The sequence below is a fragment of the Convolutriloba macropyga genome, chromosome 11 (assembly GCF_964194025.1).
Source record: "Convolutriloba macropyga chromosome 11, txConMacr16.3, whole genome shotgun sequence".
NCBI classification, from domain to species: Eukaryota; Metazoa; Xenacoelomorpha; order Acoela; family Convolutidae; genus Convolutriloba; species Convolutriloba macropyga.
The window spans coordinates 28,259,411-28,278,903 of NC_134478.1; the positions used below are offsets into that span (position 1 = coordinate 28,259,411).

Here is a 19,493-nt window from a genome sequence, read left to right on the forward strand (position 1 = left end):
CCTTAGTTTGAGTTTTTTGTCACCTAACATTAATGCCTAGTGTAATCGGCATTCTAATGAGACAGAAATTAAATTAATAGGCGATGTTAATTCGTAGTTAATGATTTTATGAGTTTCACATGTTTTAAAAATCTATCGTGAATTTTTTGGCTTGTAGTTATTTGCTGTCGTTTTGCAATTTTTTTCAGTTAGTAGCGTTAATCATAACAACTTTCTAGTGATTTAGAATGGAGATAAATGCGTTGCTTCCCTTATTTTCGGTTGGTATTGGCGACTTTCACAATACTTGTTTTCAAAATAATTCAATGTTTTAGTGATTATTTTTATTTTGGACGTATTTGCGGTTTTTTTCTGGGTACTTAGCTTCTCTAATGACCAGTCCAATTAATTTTCCAACGGGCAGGAAGAAACTTATTTGTTGCAGCCAGTTGATTTCTAATTTTTATGATTTGAAACTTTTCTTTAAAAAATTGTGGAACTTTTAACCTTATATATTACATAGTTTTTTCACTGAAATTAAGGTAGTTCTCATCGCCCTTCTGATGCAACAAAATATTCTTTCAATTGTACGAATTTTTTAATTTTTTGGACAATTTCATAGAATTTTTTATTCTAGCTTTCAGTAGTTAAAACTTTTGTTTCTTTGTCTATCGGTGGAAATGACAAAGAAGGGTTGTATGTATTCTCAACGTTGTATATCACCATGTTGTGAAGGACTTCAATTTATGCGTGTGTTTTTAATCATTTTGATGTCACTATGTTTTTGAGTTGTTTTCCTTGGGCCTTAAAGCAAACAGTTTTTCATTCATTTTGTGTGTGTTTTCACTGGAGCTGCAGTTTGAATGGTTTCTTCCCGTGTTTTTACCGGTTCTCTTCATTTCATGCTTTTTGCTTTATTATATTCATCAACGGCTTTTTTCTAATTCTTATTTTTCATTTTTATGTCTATAGGATCATTTGTTTTATTTGAATATTTTTTCACTATAATTGCCGGTACTCAGTTGTTATTTAGATATAATTTCACTGTTGACCTGCTATGTTTTCTAAGGTCGATTTACTTTCCGATCACGTCTTTCGTTATACAAAAAAAGGCGCTTGAACAAAAATTCGTTTTCTCGATTGTGGTTTTGTTCACGTTTGGCTGTTTTTTGGGGTTTTGATCGAATATTTCTCTAAATGTTTTTTTTCGAAACAATTTATAGTAATTTCTAGGTCTATGCGTTTTTAGTCAATAATAAGGTTTTCAATTATGGTTAAAGACTTGTCTGGCTACGTTTTCTATTTTATTTTCTTGTCGATAACTTTTTACGTAGCAGCTTCAATGTTTACCTTCATACGTGCCTCACTCACTCACTGTTCCAGTTAAAAAGAAAGGAATTTAGAAATCATTCATTAAATTTACGCAAAAAATATGAAATCAAAATAAACGGGATATGCTAAGAGAATCCGACCGCTAAGATTTATTGTTTTAAGACTTAGTGCATTAAATTATCAAAGCTTCTTTTAGATTACATGGCAAATGTCTGAAAAGGCAAACTTTGATAAATTTTGCGTCTTGTGGAAACAAAGCCATTTTGAACATGTAATTAGCCTTGAATTTTTTTCCGAATTTCGTTTGTATTTACTTGAGACAAATTGAAAGATTTGAGTGCTATTGGTGATTTCAAAATCACTATTTGTTTTCCTAGTCTACGATTAGTGTTGAGAGGGAAACTTCTGAAATCAGTCGCCAATTAGGTTTTCTTTCATTCCGGTAATTAGATGCTGTATCCGTGGAAAAGGGGTAATTTTAAGCAATTTTGAACTAAATTAGCCTAGTTTCATTCGTTTCCACACACTCGTACAACTCTAATCTTAATACATGAGTCGTGAAAAAGCATGATAAAATTGAGTATGTAAGCTAATGTCCGACATTGACCACGTAATGGAGGACACTGCTAGCTGCTAATAGTATTGAACTTATTGTCCTCCAAATGAAGGCTGCATTTACCAAATTAATTGAATCTGATGAAACTGCAGACCAAAGAAGAACACTTTTGGACACTTAGAAAAAAGTTAAGCTGTCGACAATTTTTCTCCAACTGTTTCAATAGCAAACGTCACTCAGTGGGGTCGACGGCCGCTAGGTTATTTTTTGTTTAGAATTTCATATCGTAAACATTTTCGACATTCTAATCAAGACTGTTTTGGTCGCAGGATTTCTTTGACTACATCGAAACTGAACGAGCAAGAGATGTAGAAGTGTTAGTGCGCAAGTACAGAGCCATTGGACCCCTTCTAACCAAAATGGAGGGTCTGGTTGTTCACACAAACACTGGCAAGGCACCCAGATTGCAGGCCTATTATGCATACTGGGAGCGGAAAGTGTTCGACTCCATTACAAAGATGGTCATGAACAACTTGCGGAAGTTCACCAGACACTTGATGGGAGCGAAGCCCCTCTTCCAGGTTCAGGAGCTCCTAAGTTTTGACCAGCTGGTTTCAACCCCTCCCCCATTAGAATATGACCACTTATACATCCTATTTGTACACCCCCTTCAATGCTAAAATAATTGTGGTGGATAGACCTCAAAGGAGGGATAATTTAAAATCAGTGAAAAACACTTATCAGTTGTTCACAAATACTGTTGATCACAAAAAGAAGAAGAAAAGTAAGACCCAGTTGCTTCTTTTCGTATCCAACATCTCCTATTTTTGGTGTCCGGATAAAATAGAGTTTTTGGGTACAACCGTCTAAATGTATTTGTGGTTTATGAATTATATGCCGCCCTGAATTTTTCCAGAGTCAACTTGATCGATCGATATCATGTACAAAGACAGACAAATTTGCTATCATCGAGAGGATCGTCAAGAACTATGTCGATCTTGTCTTCTTTTTCCCTTAGGGAAAACCACGGCTGAAAATTTTTCATTTTTCTCTCCTTTTGACTGATCGAGGACGCTTAATTAGTTAAAATATGCATAGCCCTCTGAAACAAAACTTGTTGCCGCTTGCACAGATCCTGTCAGGAAATACCCTAGTTGGGACTTGATGGTTATCTTGCAGGAGTCTGTCAGGTTCTAAGAGATAAATGGTTATCTTCCAAAATCTTGGAGAAAAATGATAATCTTGCAAGATACTGTCCAAAAAAAGTTTATCTTGAAGATTTTGTCAGAAAAATCAGTATCTGGCAGAATCTGCCAGACGAATGGCTATCTTGCAAAATTCTATTTGTTCCGTTTTCATTTGGTTGCTAATATCTAGACTGCTCGTTTCAGTTATTAAGGCACACTTATTTGCAGTACAGTTGTTTTATTGATTGCATAAACTAGAAGAAAAAAATATACAATGCTTGATAAGATGATTTACTAATTTGATTGTTGAATTAAGTTCATTTGTTTATATTGAGCATGGACGCTTTTTTATTTTCAAAATTACCCTTTCATTCTCTAAATCAATTAAACCAACCGCAGGCGAATTTAATCTGGCTCTTAAAAAGCGATTAGTTAATTAATCAAATCTTTTTTCCTTATTGCATCATCTCTTTTTCAATTTGAAGAGGTAGTTAAATTGATTTTCGTGAGATTTGATTACAAACATAATGATGCAGCACAACTATTAATCAAGATGAAGTGATTAAATGAAAAAATGATCACAGAAGAAATCGTATTAAAAATTATGCCAGACCAATTTTTATCTCATAGGAGTTTGACAGAAAATTAGCTACCTTGTACGAATCTGGCTGAAATACATTGTAGGACTCTGTCATAAACTGGTTACCTTGTAGAACTCTGGGAGAAAAATGGGCATCGTGTAGAAAGCTGGCAGAAAAAATGTTATCTTGCAGGAATCTGACGAAAATCTTTACCAGAAGATGCATCGTCTTGTAAGAATCAGACAGAATCTGCCAGATTCGTACGAGGTAACCATCCACTCTTGAATTGCAACAAGTTGGTAAAATATTGATCAGAATTTATCGAGGCGTGTGAGAAAAACTTCTATGTGAGATCTTCATAAATTTTAACACAAAAGTCCCCCTTTTAAATTATTACAGAACCAATTTTCCGATTTTACGGTTAAATACGGGTTAATCAATAGGAATTTTAGAAAGTGTTTCATATCAGCGAAATGGCTAAAGTTATATTAGCAGACAATAGCACGTAAAAAATGGAAGAAACTCATAATTCAAGAAGATGCGTCAGTTCTTAACAACTAACGTCTACCAAATCGGATTCTTTAACTTGTATTGTGCAAATCATTGTTGCACAAAAAATTACTTTAAGGAAAGCCAATTCCTTAACACATGTTTTTTAAACAAGAATTTGGATTGTAATTGGCGGCTGTTTCGATTGAAAGATCAGTATTTAAATTTTTTAACTTTCTTATTTGATTGAAAACTCAAATTGGAATAGTAATTTTAATGACGCCAGAGTAGTAAATGGAGCAAAAATGCGAGTATTTTAAAGCATGATAATTTGTCCACATAATTTCAGATGTCAATAGTATGCAGCTGGCGGTTTTTGACTTTTAGGCTAACTTTTCTCATGAAATATTGGTGAAATTCGAGTTTTACGTTTAATTGTTGTTACATCTGGTGTTTTATTGGTTACACTCATCAATTTTTGCTCTTATTGTCTTTCTAATGAGGCGTAGATGAATTTAATTGTTTTTTTACAATTTTTTAGCTAATTGTGAATATAACCTTGATACTATTTGTTTTCATGTGCAGTGCTTTTTTGAAGTTTGCACCTTTTTGTTGTTCGTTTAATATCTTGATGCCCTAAAACTGACATGTCTCATCAATTTTTTAGTGATGCATGATTGAAGTATTCAAGTTTTTCAGTTTAAAGCTTCTTACTTCTGACCTTGGCTCTAATTGTAATCATATAGTTTCACTCATATTTTAACTTAAAACAGTATTTGTTTTTCATTTTGTTACTTTTTCACTAAGTGCCTATAATGAATTTTGTTTGGGTTTCGAGTAAGATATAATTGATTGTATCTGAATATTTCTTTATATATACTTCTTTTCGTTGACATTGTTTGACTTCATACTATACTAATTTCTGTGATTCGTCTTTTTTTCTTTTTCATTGTTCGATTTTCTGACGGTCATTTTAATGGCAGATCTCGCCTTGAGAGGCTTGATGACTAAGCATAGTTGAATTTCGTGAATAGTTTCAGTATTCAACTAACAGTTTTATGGACCTTGATATTATTTGTCTTAAAAAAAACTTGATTGTTTTGTCCAGTATTTGTTGCTCCTTTTGTCATTTCACTTACAGTCAACGGATCTTTTCAACTATTGCCCCCCCCTTTGGTACCTAGTAGAGAATCGCCACCCCTTTTGTGCTATACTTTACCACAATATTATTTGGCCTACAATTGAGATAGCCGAATATGTTTAGGAGCAATTGCGGACCGCTGTTCACGGCCATGCCTCTCACGCGCTGTGGGATGTAATCCGGAAATCGCGGGTCGGTTATCGCGGCGAAGCCGCGACGCGCGCGAAGCGCGCCCACCGACCCGCCAGTCGGAAATTTTATTCGCTTTGTATTCCATTTCGGCTAATTGTCCTAGCACGGCACATTTTATTCTATCCAGTTTAACACAGTATGAGCATACACGGAAAGTTATTAGTCGTCTCTGATTGGTTAATAAATCGCTCGCTTAAAATCTTTTCAAGAATAGCCCCCCCCTTTTGCAAAAGGGGGGCAATTGTTGAAAAGATCCCAGTCAACAGTTAAAGGTCTCATTGAACATCGGTGTTGTTCTTTGGCAGACAACTGTATTTGGTTAAGATCTTTAGTATAGTGGCATGTCTTTCAAAAACTCTATTCCAAAGACTTAAGCGAAGTTCAACTTTCTTTCTTTTATCTTCCACTTTCTCTTCATTGCTTTCTTCAAGGTTTGTATATGTTTCTCGTGGACATGCTTTTTGGACGGTGGGTAAAACGTTGTTATCGGAGTTGATGATATAGTGAGTTTCTTTTTGTATTGTTCAACCCATATTCCCATGTATGTAGGTTATTTACTTTGCTAATCAACAAAAGTTGTTTCTTTGATGTGAGTTATAATCACATCTCAGTTTTATTCAATTCTTGGAATTCTAATGCAGGACGTGTGCTGCTAAGTTTTTTACAATTCAAAGAATTTGAATTGTATTGGGGCGCTGTCTTTTTTTAAGATCTGTTCACACACTTTAATGATTTTTGAAGTCAAATTGGAGTAGTAATTTTGGTCACGCCGAAGCAGGAAGTGGAGCGAAAAAGCGAGTGGTTTTGCGGCGTGAAATTTTTTTCGCTCAAAATTTAAACTAGAGTGAGAAAACCGTGTTTGAACAAAAACTCGCTTTCTCGCTAGTGGTTTTTTGTTCACATGCGGCAATTTGACTTTGATTTTTACTGTTCTTTCGTTTTTTTGGATCGGATTTTTTTAATGGTTTTTCCGATCGATTCATAACCCATTCTAGGTCTAGTTTTCTGTTTAGTCAATGAAAATTCTTTGAATTGTACTTCAGGACTTGTCCTGCTATGTTTTTTTTATTCGTTCACAGTTTTTTCAATATTTTTCGTGAAATCTTTTCGAGTTCTCTGGCTAATTCTGTTCCTGGTTCAATGTGCTAAAAGGAGTTTAAACAACAGATGCTCAGCAGTGCAGCTTAAAATGATCAGACTGATCGTCGAAAAACGAAATCAATTATAGAAACAGTATACACCCACAAAGACCCCATATTGACTGGTGTTTGAACTGTTCTAATTAGTCTCTTTTACAAGGTATAATATTTGTTGAGATTTGAAATTTATTCCTGTTTCCTCTCATTTAGGGACTGGAATATATATCACTTCGAAATTCAATCAAAATTGCCGGCATTGAATAATTTTTTTGGTACCACAATTTTCTTTGAGTTTATTCCGGTTCGTTCTATCGCAATCTGATTTACGGCAATCAATGGTGACTATTTTTTGGAAATCTACATGGCACGTTTTAATGAGCATTAAAACGAACAGCGACTCTACGAGAGCGTTTTTAGTTTTCGCTGAAAATATTATTGTCATTAAAAGACAGACTATGCGTAAAACTTGTACAATGCTAAAAATTAATTTGAGATATAAGGATTTTTTCGAGGTATTCTTTAGAAAGTTTTATTATTCTTACTGTGCTCATTAAACCTTTTTGAGTGCAAAAAAACTTTTTTTGCATGATTTTAAAGCAAATACTCTGATCTTTGTAAAAAAAAGAATATGGCTCTAAAGAATTCGCAATGGTTACAAAATCTTTAATAAAAGCGGCACCAACACCTAAATGAACGACACAAAATGAACGACACCTAAGGTGACATCCTAAATGTTGATAATTGTTCTTTTTATTTCATTTCTACAATTTATTATGTGAATCGATAATATCAAACACAATTATTTTTAGAACTTTATTTCTTTTATAGACATGAGTTGGTTTTGAAGTGCCTAATATCTCAGTTTTTACTATTTGGTTTTCGGTCTGATTTTCTGTTATTGCTAACAAAAAATTCAATTTTGGCCACATTATTTGATGTAGTATAATTAGGTTAGCATTCCGAACAGTTGCCGGGAACTAAACTGTCGCTTTTATCCTATCTTTGCAATTGTTGTTTTTTTAAAAAGTTTTGCCTTGAGCTGTGTGTTGTATAATTATAAAAGTGATGTCATCGATCTAGTTTTTGTTGAAATACTTCCTACTCAATCTTTTGCTCAATTTATTAAAATGTTTCGAAACTGTTAAGTCGAAACAAGTTTTGTATATTATCAACTGCAGTTGGTGATCAAGGGTAAGAAAGCCTTAAAGTCCAGAAATTTGGTTCAAATTTTCGTCCAAGTTTCAATGATGTATTTTCATTTGTACAAATGACGATCTGATTAAATTTTTGCCTATTAGTTGCAAACCATCGGGATGGAAGCCAGGCATTGTTTTCCACCGCATACACTGAGTGAGGGCTTTCTTGTAACTCTCTATTTCAGACCCCTTCTGGGGTGAGGCTCTATACGCTCAACTGGTTTTTCTTCAATTGACTTTGGCCAGTCGATATTCTTTTTTCCTAGAGTTTTAAGTGGTATCACTAGAATTTGTCTTTTTCATTTTGATTGTATAGAATGCTTGTGACCTGATCTAGTTTCACGCTGATATGGTTCACATTTTCACGCTGAAACAGTTCACATTTTTGGCCTCTTTTCTTTTTTACTTTTTGATAACTTTTGCCAATTTCATGTACAATTTTCACAATTTATGGTTTTCAGCAAGCTTGAAGCGGTATCGAGGCTCAATTGTGTCTCATTGTTGTTTTTTTGAAGGGAAACAGATTTGGTCTTGGATCTGGATTTTTTTTGGTTTTCTGAGTCATTTTTTAATTTAGTTTTTTTGTTTTCTGTTTGAGTTTTTTTAACTAATTTTGCAGCGAAGTGTTCTAATTGCGATAACTTTCTTTTAATGATTACTATGCTCTTTTGTTTTGAACTAGTCTGTGGGCTACCAATGACTTTGTTGACTAGACACTCAAAGTTTTATTAAAATTTGTATTTGTTTTTCGTTTTTTGTTCTCTATTTTGTAAAATGGTGCCTTGTATATTGCAATTATGCATTAGTTAGGATTTAACTTCTGTCGTTTCATTTGTTCATTCACTCAGTGAGATGATCTCACTGGTCTGTCCTTTTTTGCATACACGTCTGTCCTTTATTAGGAATCTTTATTGGACCTATCAATTATTTTGGTTGCTGACATATTATACTGGTTTTTATATTAAAAAAATTAAATATCAAAATTTGAACTACTTCTTTACAGGCAGTCTATCGCAGCTTCAATTGGATTGCAACAGTATGTGCCATCGCACATTAGCGAGTTAAAAATAACTTTGAAATAGCATTAAAAAAAGTTGTGGTCGTGACGCCACCTCCATTTTCGGATCTATAGATCTTAACGTGCATTTGTCAATTGTAAATAATTTGTTTTGGTTATAATATTTTGTACATTGGTCTATGATTCAGTACTAGAGCTAATGTGTCCTATTTTCCCTTATACACTTTTTTGCGTCAAATAGCCATTTCAGGTTGACGCAACCCTGGTTCTACCCGAGCTAGTGTTGAGCCCAACTCAAAATGACGCCATAAAACAAGTGCAAAATAACATGCGAGACTGTCTGGACGTTGCCAAAATGTTTGTACGCTGGATGCGAGGATCGTGTCTTGAATGTCCCCCACAAAACGTGGAAGGTGAAGACGAGCCAGTGATTGTGTCATTTTACAATGACGTTGCTTTTAACCCGGAGATTATTGATCTGGTTAATGAGGTTCAGAGTTGCTTTCAGAAGATTTTCGCCTCTGCCCAGAAGTACTTGACACCTTGGAAGAAGTATAAGTTGCTCTATAAGGGAGACAGGGTGAGAGTGTTTTCTTTTCAAAATTTTAATTTTAAATAACTTTTTAAGCAATACAAACTAGCCTGGTGAAATTGGTATACTCAATTGATTTTGTTTAATGTAACAATCCTTTGACAAAATTTTTGTTTCATTTATCGAGTAAATGTTCATTTGTTGAGAAAAGTGGTCTATAGGTAAAGTGGCCTGCTCGAAAGATTGTATTAACAATTTTTCTCGATGTTCAACCCGTACTTAACGCCAAGTCAATATCAGTACTGGGCAGTCTAATTCCAAGTCTAGGTATCAGTACTGATTCAGAGCTATGATCATAACATACTTAAGACTTAAGCCCTAAACTAAACACATTTAAGCCCTAAATTAAACAAGAGCTGCTATTTTTCAGCAAGCCCAGCTGGAGCGTCTGCAGGCCAAAAAGTTGACCACGCTCATGTTTGACGACAACCTTCAGAAGTACGTGAACCTGGACAAAGAGATTGATTCCAAGATCAAATTCAAGTTGATCTACAGTCTCAAACTGAACCTGGAACCTTTGGTGTTTGCTCTACAGGACTATGCCAAGAGCTGGATCAATGACCTTGGGGGGTTGTTGCACGAACAGTGCAAGACACAAATGGACGAACTCAAAGCAGAACTGGATGTAAGTTGGAGAATTTCGTCTCTACATATGTTGTCACGCTATTTCTTTTAAATCTATAAAATGTAAATTGAATATAACAATAACCATAACAAAAAAGTTTGGTTAATTATTTACATTACAAGTTCAAATCACTTTATAAACATATGAATAGTTTGATCTTTACGCTAAATAGAAAAACTTGAAAAGCAGGTAAAATTTAATTGAGTTCTTAAGGGACCAGATTGATCTTCAAATCGGATACAATTGATATTTCTTTTTGGGGCTCCAGATTAAAATGACCATTTAATTGTCCCATGAACAATGATTTCACTGTCTAGACTGTAAAAAAAGATTCCTTGAAAACACCGCCAGTTGTTTTAGTATTTATTTCAAGTATGCACAATCAACAAACCCCCCCCCCCCCCCCCACACACTAACATAGAGTTTAAACTTTGGTCATGAATTCTGAAAGATTGTGCGTTCAATGAATTTTGCACTGTTTCAGCAACTAGACGTTGACCTGAAGAAGTCTCCGAATGAGCTAGAAGACCTGAAGTTTGTGTTGGCCACCATTGCTAAGATCAAAGACATCTCCCTTGATGTCGAAATGAAGATAGTAGACATCCAAGAAGCTTACAGGTAAATTGCAAATCAATCTAAATTCAGTTCAATGTTTCAAGCCACTCTATTTTGTGATCCATTGTTATTTCAAAAACTCGGCATTGTTATTTTTGCTCTTTTAAAATTCACTCCTTCTCCAAACTTATCACAAGTAGCGTACTAAAAGTGTACATGTTGTCAGATATTTAGTTATAGATAGTTAGTTAATGAAATATGATGTCTTGAAAAATCAGTTGCATGATCCTTGAACTTCGTTGAATGATATTTTTGTAAAATAGCATTGATATTTTACAAGGACCCTGGACATGTACAAGATAGAAGTTGCACAGGAGGAGATGACTCTTCAGGCCAACATTAAGACCCAATGGGAGGAGCTGCAGATGGAGGGCAAGAGAATCGACGCCAGGTCAGAAGCCTTCATTTTACATTAAGTGATTTCAGGGATTCTATTTGAATATTGAATATTGAACTATTCTATAAGAGGTGACGCTTATTCGTGTCAATTTAAGCCACTGATTTAAATCAAATGGATGAAAAATTTTGAAGCCGTTAAACTAGCTCTCATCTAAAACTATTGGGCAATTAAGGATACCGAAGTACAATGACCCTTTACTTGTTAGAATGTCGAGCATAAATTGCCTTATTGCAGAAAAGTTTGTTGCGATCAGAAAAGTATTCACATCTTTTCATATGATTTCTGCAGACTTGTGCCAACGAAGAGGAAGTTCACACAAATCACACAGCAAGACATTGAGAAGTTTGGACAGAAGCTGGCCGAGTTCCAGCAGAGATTCCAGCTGGAGGGTCCAGGCGCAGTTGGCAGTGATCTGGACAAAGGTAAGAGCCTCGATAGCATTTCATGACCAGAGTACATCAATGCAAAAATTTAGATCTCGTCAGAGAAATTATACAAAGCCTTTCTTCTATATCCTCTCGTTGAACTTATTTACGACTTTCTTGATAGTGTTCCTCAAGATGGATTCTCTGAAATCGTAGACCATAATTGTTTCATTTTAGGCATCCAACTGTTGGTCACGTACCAGAGAGAACTGGATGACCTTGAAGCTGAGAGACAAGAACTAGCCAATGCTGAGAAGCTATTCGATCTTCCAATCACAGCCTACCCTCAATTGTTGGAGGTGCAGAAACAGATGAAGGGCATGCAGCAGATATACCAGATTTACAAGAACCAGAAGATTGCCAGAGAGGAGTGGGCACAAACACTCTGGGTAAGTATTGAACCCCGGCAATCTAACAAATGACTCACTTTTTCCCACTCGGGTGGCATTCCCACTGATCTTCATTAGTGATCCACTATAACGTCACTGAACAATATTAGTGGATCGCTAGTGTTCCATTACAACTAAAAATAATAATAAATTGTTCGTAGTGCCAATACCAAACTATTGTCATAAAATTACAAATACAGATGATTACAATGTGCGGCAGTACAAGGTCACCATTGCACATATCTGGTTTTTCAAGCGCCTAACGAACGAGTTGTGCAATTTAAGTTGAAAAAAAAAATGGTTAGATAAGAAAAAATACCACATCGAATAGAGGTTAGCTGTTGAAAAAGTGCAATTTTTTAAAATCTAAAAGATTAACTATTTGCGCTGATGGATATGAAGAAATTTGTTTAACAAATCCTGCTTACGAATTATATAACGATCCAGAAACGTATGGCAAAATCCTTTTATGTTTGCTTCTTTATATTGTTTTAACATCTTCAAAAAGTGAACTGTTGTACCATTTTAGCATTATTTGAACTTTTACCGTCAAAAAATTTCCATCGACCTTTTGTATTCAGGCTTGCTCATACTGAACCCATTTTCTCTTTTTGCTTATTTCATTCAAATAGGAGTCCAATATTACAGTTGAAAAAACTTTGCCTAATGATTAATTTTTTTATTAGCTTTGATAATAGTTTGAATATCTCAAAAGCATGTTACTCTGAAGCGTTCCATATCAAAATATTCGTATTTGATTGAATGACTCATGCTTACGTTTCCTGAAATTTACTTTCGAAGTTGTTTTATGTTTGGTTTTGAAAAGGTGTCGTTAGTAGATCTGTAATTCAAAATTCCATTCTGTACAATTGATTTGAAATAAGTATTAAAAACTATTAGACGCTGTGTTATCGAAACAATAGGGTGTAATCAATAGAAAAGAGAGCAGAACTTTAAAAGCATTTTTTGACAGATCTTTTTATCACCTTGGAAATTCAACCGGTTCTCTTTATCAATCCTAGGTACTGAAAAGAGCGCGTTTCTTCAGTTTGTGCTCGATCAGTTTTTGGTTTGTGTCAAATTTTTCCCAAACACCGTGTGTTCTAATTTTTGATGTGTTGGTTAGTTTATTTTTATGTAACCAGTTTGCAGCTGTGCGAAGTGTGGCATCGTGTTCTATACGTTTATTCTCAATGCCACCTTTATCGAAAACAACTGTATAGTCAGCATAGATTATAGTCCTGCTTCTTTTTGATATTGTGGTTTGATTTTCATATATGTAGATAATGAATACTAGTGGAACCAGAACTGATCCTTTTGGGACTCCACATTTGACATTTTTTCTTGCAGATTCAACTTTGCAAATTTAATTTATTGAAGTTGGTCTTTTAGATAAAACTCAAGCATGTCCAATTTCGTTCCTCTAAGTCTGCTAACACATTTTTAGCGATAGCTCGTGATTCACTGTATCGAAGGCTTTTTATTTTTTAGATAAATAACAGTGCCTTTAGTTATGTTTTTGTTTTAAACTATTTTTTTCCAATTTTATCAGTCAGTGTAGCTGTGGAGTCAACATTTCTTAGTTTGCTTCGAAGGCAAAATGATGTTGTTTGTTAATTTTGCTCAAAAAGGTAAATTTTTTTATAATTTTGTTTTTCCAAACAATTGGCCAATGGCTTGAAGTAGAGAACCTTGTATATAGTTCGTAGTTTTGCTGCAATCGCTGTTTTTGAAAAGAGGCCAAATTCTGGCTACATTCGAAAATTGCGGAAATAAGCCATGTTCCAGGCACACATTTTATAAGGTTTAGAGTACTTGATTGACTGCTCGAGATGCTTTTTTCAGAAATAGATAGTTTTTATTGTGGCAGTCTAAACTAGACTTTGATGGGAGTAATCGCAGTGTGTCCATAATTTTGCTACTGGTTATTGGAAAGATTTACATGGTTTTTTAATTTTCGTCTGAATCGATTTCTGACATTTTTGCATTGTACTCTGTAATCCTTTGTTAATCCTTATTTTTCTATTGTCCGGATTTTTTGGCAAACTTTTCTCAGAAAAATTTTTTTAGCCGTATTTTTTTCACATAGTTATCTATCCACGTTTTTCGTGATCGATTTCTTTCTGAAACGAAGATCGCATCTTTTTTTTTGTGTAATGTTGCAACAAATAATTCATGCCTTTTTTCGAAATCTTTATCCCAGGACAAATCGCCACCAAAGTCTGTGATTGCCTTTTAAATTTTTCGTTGGGATATTGTTAAGGTTTTCAACAAATATACAATTTTCTAATATAGACCTCTTTGTCGTAAATTTATTGTGCCCTTTGGATGATATATCAAGAGATTGTCCAAACCCATTTGTTAATGCATGGTGGCCTGAGATATTAGAAACAGTTGTGTGAAGAGACGATTGTGAAGATATTTGCGAAAAATGCTTCAATAGTTGATTTCGTGCTCGAGCTTTCGCGTGTTGTATTTGTGTTTTCAACTATAGCTAGGTTATTTCCTGCAGAGAAATTTAAAATATGTCGAACAAGGAGGTTGAGCTTTTTTTATTCAACCAATGAGTGAAGAAAAATGTTAACATCAACAAACTTGTGAAAACGCCAAGATCGAAAGGGGTGTTTACGATTCCTCCAAAGTTACGGTACTTTGTGAGACTTTGAAAGGCCGCAGAGAGATTATGTAAGATATATACATGAGGCGTGTTTGTAATTGTTTAGTCTTTTATAATATAACCTTTATTTGCACCTGACACCACGTTGTTGAACAGGATCAAGATCAATTAAAATGTGGATGTTTTTTTGGACAATGATTTTTGGATCTTTTCTGTTCCCCCCCCCCACCCCAGCTTAGCGGGATCATATGTTTTAAGACCCCCAGGCGCACGTGCAATATTTTTACATAGTAACGTGCTATATAACAACACATAATTTGTAACTGGGCATCATAAAAACACTGGGGGGGGGGACAGAATAAATCCTAGTTTTTTTTTGGCTGTTTCATGTTCTTGACCAAGCAACAGAATAATGTCAGGACTTGGTGGGTATATTGCAGTTTGGAATTACGTGTAACGTATGATGTTAAGCTTTCTTCTTGGCTCTTTGGAGATTTTCGTATAGGGAGAAAGTTCAAATGGAGAAAAAAACACGATATGTGTCTTTTCTAGCCGTTCAGGTTCTATTTTCTATTGTATTTCAGGTGAACTTGAACATTGAGCAACTGCAGAAGGGAATTGAGGACTTCATACGGGAGCTGAAGAGACTGCCGAGAGAGGTGAAGTCATTGTCTGTAGCGGGAACTGTTGAGGGAAAAATGAAGGAATTCAAGGATTCCATTCCACTCTTTGCTGACTTGAAACACGAGGCGCTCCGAGAAAGGTAAAACTATATTTTATCGGATCTGTTCTGTTTCTCCCCCCCCCCCCCCCGTGTTTTTTTATGACCCCCAATTACAAGTTCGATGTTAATTGTTATATAGCACGTTACTATGTAAGAAAATAGCACGTGCACCTGGGGGTCAAAAATTTATGCTCACTAAGCTGGGGGGTGGGGGGAGGGGGGAGAGTGCAACCCGTGTCGATAGATTAGGGGGGGTAATGGGGGGTAAAACGACGCAAGATTTTGGGGGCAAAATCTAAAAATTCCCCTCGATTACCCACCATTAACGCTAACATCGTTTTACCCCCCTAAGTTTACCCCGCCCCTAATTTTACATCTTTTTTTGTGGGCGGTGCACATTTTGGGGAGTAAAATCTAACCACCCCCCCCCCCCACTACCCCCATTACCCCCCTAATCTTACATCTTTTTACCCCCCATAGACAATTACCCTCCCCTCCCCCCCCCCCCCCCCACTCTTACATCAGTTTGGGGGTAATCAGGGGATAATTTCGACATGGGAATAAAGAGTTCAATATAACAGTTTACGTATTACTAGTGCTATATAAAACAACCATCCTCCCTCCCCTCCCTCGCCTTTTAATTATTTTAACCTGTAAATTACTTTTATAACCATAGCTGGTTAAAGTTAGCTAGTCGAAAATAATGTAGATGTTCTAATTTTTTGTGCAATATTTAAAACCAAGATTAGATGCTCCGTTTTCTGCTAAACATGCACGTAAGTTCTGAAGTAGCTTAAGTTTTGTCAATTGATACAAGTTTCAATTGATGAAGCAGATGCTGTTTCAACATGAACGAGTTCATTTTACGTACTTCGAGAGGAAGTTTATTCCACTTCAAAACGCTTTTTTTTTGCTTGAGGGGAGCAAGTTGCTCTGTTCTGCATTTTTCTCACGAAGACATCCCCTCGATAAAAAACCTCAAAAAATGTCAATTGCTAATTCAGAATTCTGCTGGTAAACTCCAGATCTCACAAAAAGATCGCTTCAACTTTCAATTTTTTCTCATGTATGGTGTACTTAGACAGCCCTTCTCATCTGTCGGCATCATAGTGCCCTCTACCGAGGTCTGCTTTGAAGTGGTTGCCTTCGTTTATGTGTCGGTTCCCCAGACATTGCAGAATAGTTATCTTGCAAGATTCGTACTAACTTGTACTAAGTATTCAGTCGTACTAGATAGTTATCTTGCATGATCTTACAAGAACTTGTAAGATAGTTATTCCTGTAATGAGTCCTTCTAAAAATTAACTAATTAAGTAAGAACATGGTCACGATGTTGAACAGAATAAACAAGATAAACGATTATCGTTCAACTGCTCATTACATCAGTTCGAGAAAGTTCTGCACTGCGCGTAATTAATCGCCTTGCTACCAGCTGATAATTTGGTTTGTTGTAATTAGTACATCTTCTTTAGACATTGGAAAGACTTGATGGAGAAGACAGGGAAAAAATTTGATATGAATCCAGACACTTTCACCCTTCAAAACCTCTTTGCGATGGAACTACACAATTACACTGAGACTATCGGGGAAATTGTTGGCATGGCAATCAAGGAACTCAGCATTGAAAAGGTTCAGTTCATTTTATTACATCATTTGTATTGGTTATTGGTTTTATAGAAGAAGTTTATTAAAGAACTCTTAAATTGTTTGAGAGTTGATTTGAGTTAATGAAAACTTGGATTGCAAAGAAATCACTGACACTATTTCACGAAAGCTGTTAAAGTATCTACAAAAACTGAAACAACAAATATTTTTGAATTTGTTGAATTGAATTTTTAAATTTTTAGTTTAAAATTCTTTTGATCTTGCATTATTGCGACCAATACAAAGAAAATTAAAGATTTAAAAACACAGGCTAAACCCAAAAAGCGTCAAGTTTCTGGAAACAATGGAAGTCAAAATGTTTGGAACTGTTGAATTTGAACTAAATCCATCGAATTGATTGATACAAAATCAAAAAGAACAAATACTTTCAAGACTAAAAAGTCACCTATAAAAGTTGATAGCAATGATGAAGAAAAACCAAAAGATTCCAAAATCAACAATGCTTTTTAAACCATTGAGCCTTTTTTCATATCTTTTTTTTTCTTGTCTTCTTTTGTTTTTTGCTCTCGTTTTTTCCTTTGTTTCTGTTTTTTCTCTTTCCAACATTTTTTAGTTCTTTTCCCGTCCCTGACCATTTTTTTGAATTTTTTTCGTCACTATCTATCTGACTATCTGACATTAGATTTTCGTTCTTAATTAGTACTCCATATCCGTCTTCCCTCCCTGATTTCACTTTTTTCATTTTACTTTTCTTTTTTTCATTTGTCTTTTTTACCTCTCTTTCTTTCTCTCGTTGTTGTACTTTTTTTGTTTGTTTTTATTTCTTTCGTTTGGGTTTGATTGCTCTTGTTTGTTTTTCCTTCATTTTCTTTCTTTTATTGTCCGTTCTTCCTTTTGTCTTTTCTCAATTGTTTATTCTTTTGTTTTTCTCTCTTTTGTCTTTTATTTTGTCCGTTCAATTCATACTTTCTCTGTCAATGGTTGTTTTTTTTCGTGATTCACATGGGGTTGTAACTAAAATTTTACTTAAGGACTAAAATTTTACTTGAGGATGAAAAAGGATTTGTGGCCATTTAGATAGAGATAATAGAATCAAAAGAACTGAAGGTAGTTCGATTAGACGGAGCCAATTTTTGTCGCCGTTTTTTTAAACTTTTTAAAAAATTTCTTTCGGCTTCTTTTTTATTTCATTGTCTTTTTTTTCTTAAAGTCGGGGTTCGTTATTTTTTTCATCTGAGCGAATTGCTTTCTAACGCTATAATGTTTAATCATGACTCTGCTCCTAATTTTTCTTCAAATATTCTAAATATAAATACATTTTTCATACATATCCTGATGTTTTCTTTGTAAGTACCATAGAAAGATCCTGGCAAGATTAACCAAAATTTAGTATGTTTCTCAAGACTTCATATCAATGTATAAATCTCTACGTCACCTTAAAGGTTACACCTTGTTTCAGTTAGCAATATTTTTCTCGATGTTTCTCGAGAGTGTATTGTTCTCGTTATTTATATGGGTGAATTTATAATCTCTACGTGCATTTCTGGTCTGGACTGACTTGATTTCAGTCTGGGTTCTCAGTCTGGTTACTATTTTGGGCAGTCGAAATTGTTCTCGCAGGTTATATTATCCTTTCTATTTTTTTTTTAAATTCTTCCCTCTTAATTCTATTCAATGTGTATTTGTATAGGGTGTGAAAGAAGTAGTTGACACGTGGGAAGTGATGAAGTTCACAATCATCAAGTACATGAAAGGTACAGTGGAGAGGGGAAGTATCCTGGGAGCATGTGACGAGATACTCCAGACACTGGATGACAACGCCATGAACCTGCAGAGCATGTCAGCGTCCAGATTCATTGGACCATTCCTCACACAGGTACCTACAAATAATTAGTTCGTATACCTAATATTATAACCTGCAACCATATTAGGAAAAAATGTTTGTAAGATGCAAATATATGAAAATACGCGTGAATTGAAACAAAAACAAACTATCAGCAAGCTTTATAAGGAAAAGATGCGTCTACATCTAAGATATTTCTAGTGAATTTAAATCAGATTGAGCAAACGGTGAATTTCGCAGTGACTAACTCATAATTAAAAAGAATGATCGACAATGCGTGAAAAAAAAGTTTCTATCGCATTTTTATGTGAAAATTAGAGCTTAGAAAAAATTGGGTTAAAGGCCATCCTAGCACGCATATTGTAATTGTTTAGTTTTGACGATAATACATACATAATCGCTTATTGATTTGACTTTCGTGGAAACAAATTTCGAGACACAAGTCGTATGAAAGGCTAATTTAACTAGCATAAAATGTCATTCGTGCACAAACGCGTCCTTCGGTTCTTCTCCAAGCCTACCAGGCCTCGTTGATCTACCGGAATTCCAATACCGCTAAATGAAGGACATTGGATTGATTGAAAGATGTTGTTAGGTGCAAAACTGGGAAAAGTCTCTGTCTCACATAGCAGAGGTGATAGAGATCTGGCTGGTGGTGCAGAGGAAGTGGATGTACCTGGAGGGCATCTTCATCGGGGGAGACATCAGGGCACAGCTGCCAGACGAGGCCAGGAAGTTTGACATCATCAATGGAAAATTCAAGGGGGTCCGCACCATTCTTCAATCTAATATCCCTCAATCTCTCCCATCGCAAAGATGATAGTTTTCTTAATAGCCGTCCTCATCTT

General features: G+C 35.2%; 1 protein-coding gene across 1 annotated transcript in view; it reads left to right on the forward strand.

The window, feature by feature from the left end:
* Positions 1–19,493, forward strand: part of LOC142349087 (dynein axonemal heavy chain 10-like) — a 213,736-nt gene that overhangs the window by 34,309 nt on the left and 159,934 nt on the right. The window contains exons 15-25 of the mRNA XM_075400499.1: positions 2,197–2,448; positions 9,061–9,390; positions 9,773–10,027; positions 10,512–10,645; positions 10,923–11,033; positions 11,331–11,464; positions 11,645–11,856; positions 15,058–15,236; positions 16,670–16,826; positions 18,493–18,678; positions 19,241–19,411. Coding sequence (XP_075256614.1) covers positions 2,197–2,448; positions 9,061–9,390; positions 9,773–10,027; positions 10,512–10,645; positions 10,923–11,033; positions 11,331–11,464; positions 11,645–11,856; positions 15,058–15,236; positions 16,670–16,826; positions 18,493–18,678; positions 19,241–19,411 — 2,121 coding nt within the window. The remainder of the gene's footprint in view (positions 1–2,196; positions 2,449–9,060; positions 9,391–9,772; positions 10,028–10,511; positions 10,646–10,922; positions 11,034–11,330; positions 11,465–11,644; positions 11,857–15,057; positions 15,237–16,669; positions 16,827–18,492; positions 18,679–19,240; positions 19,412–19,493) is intronic.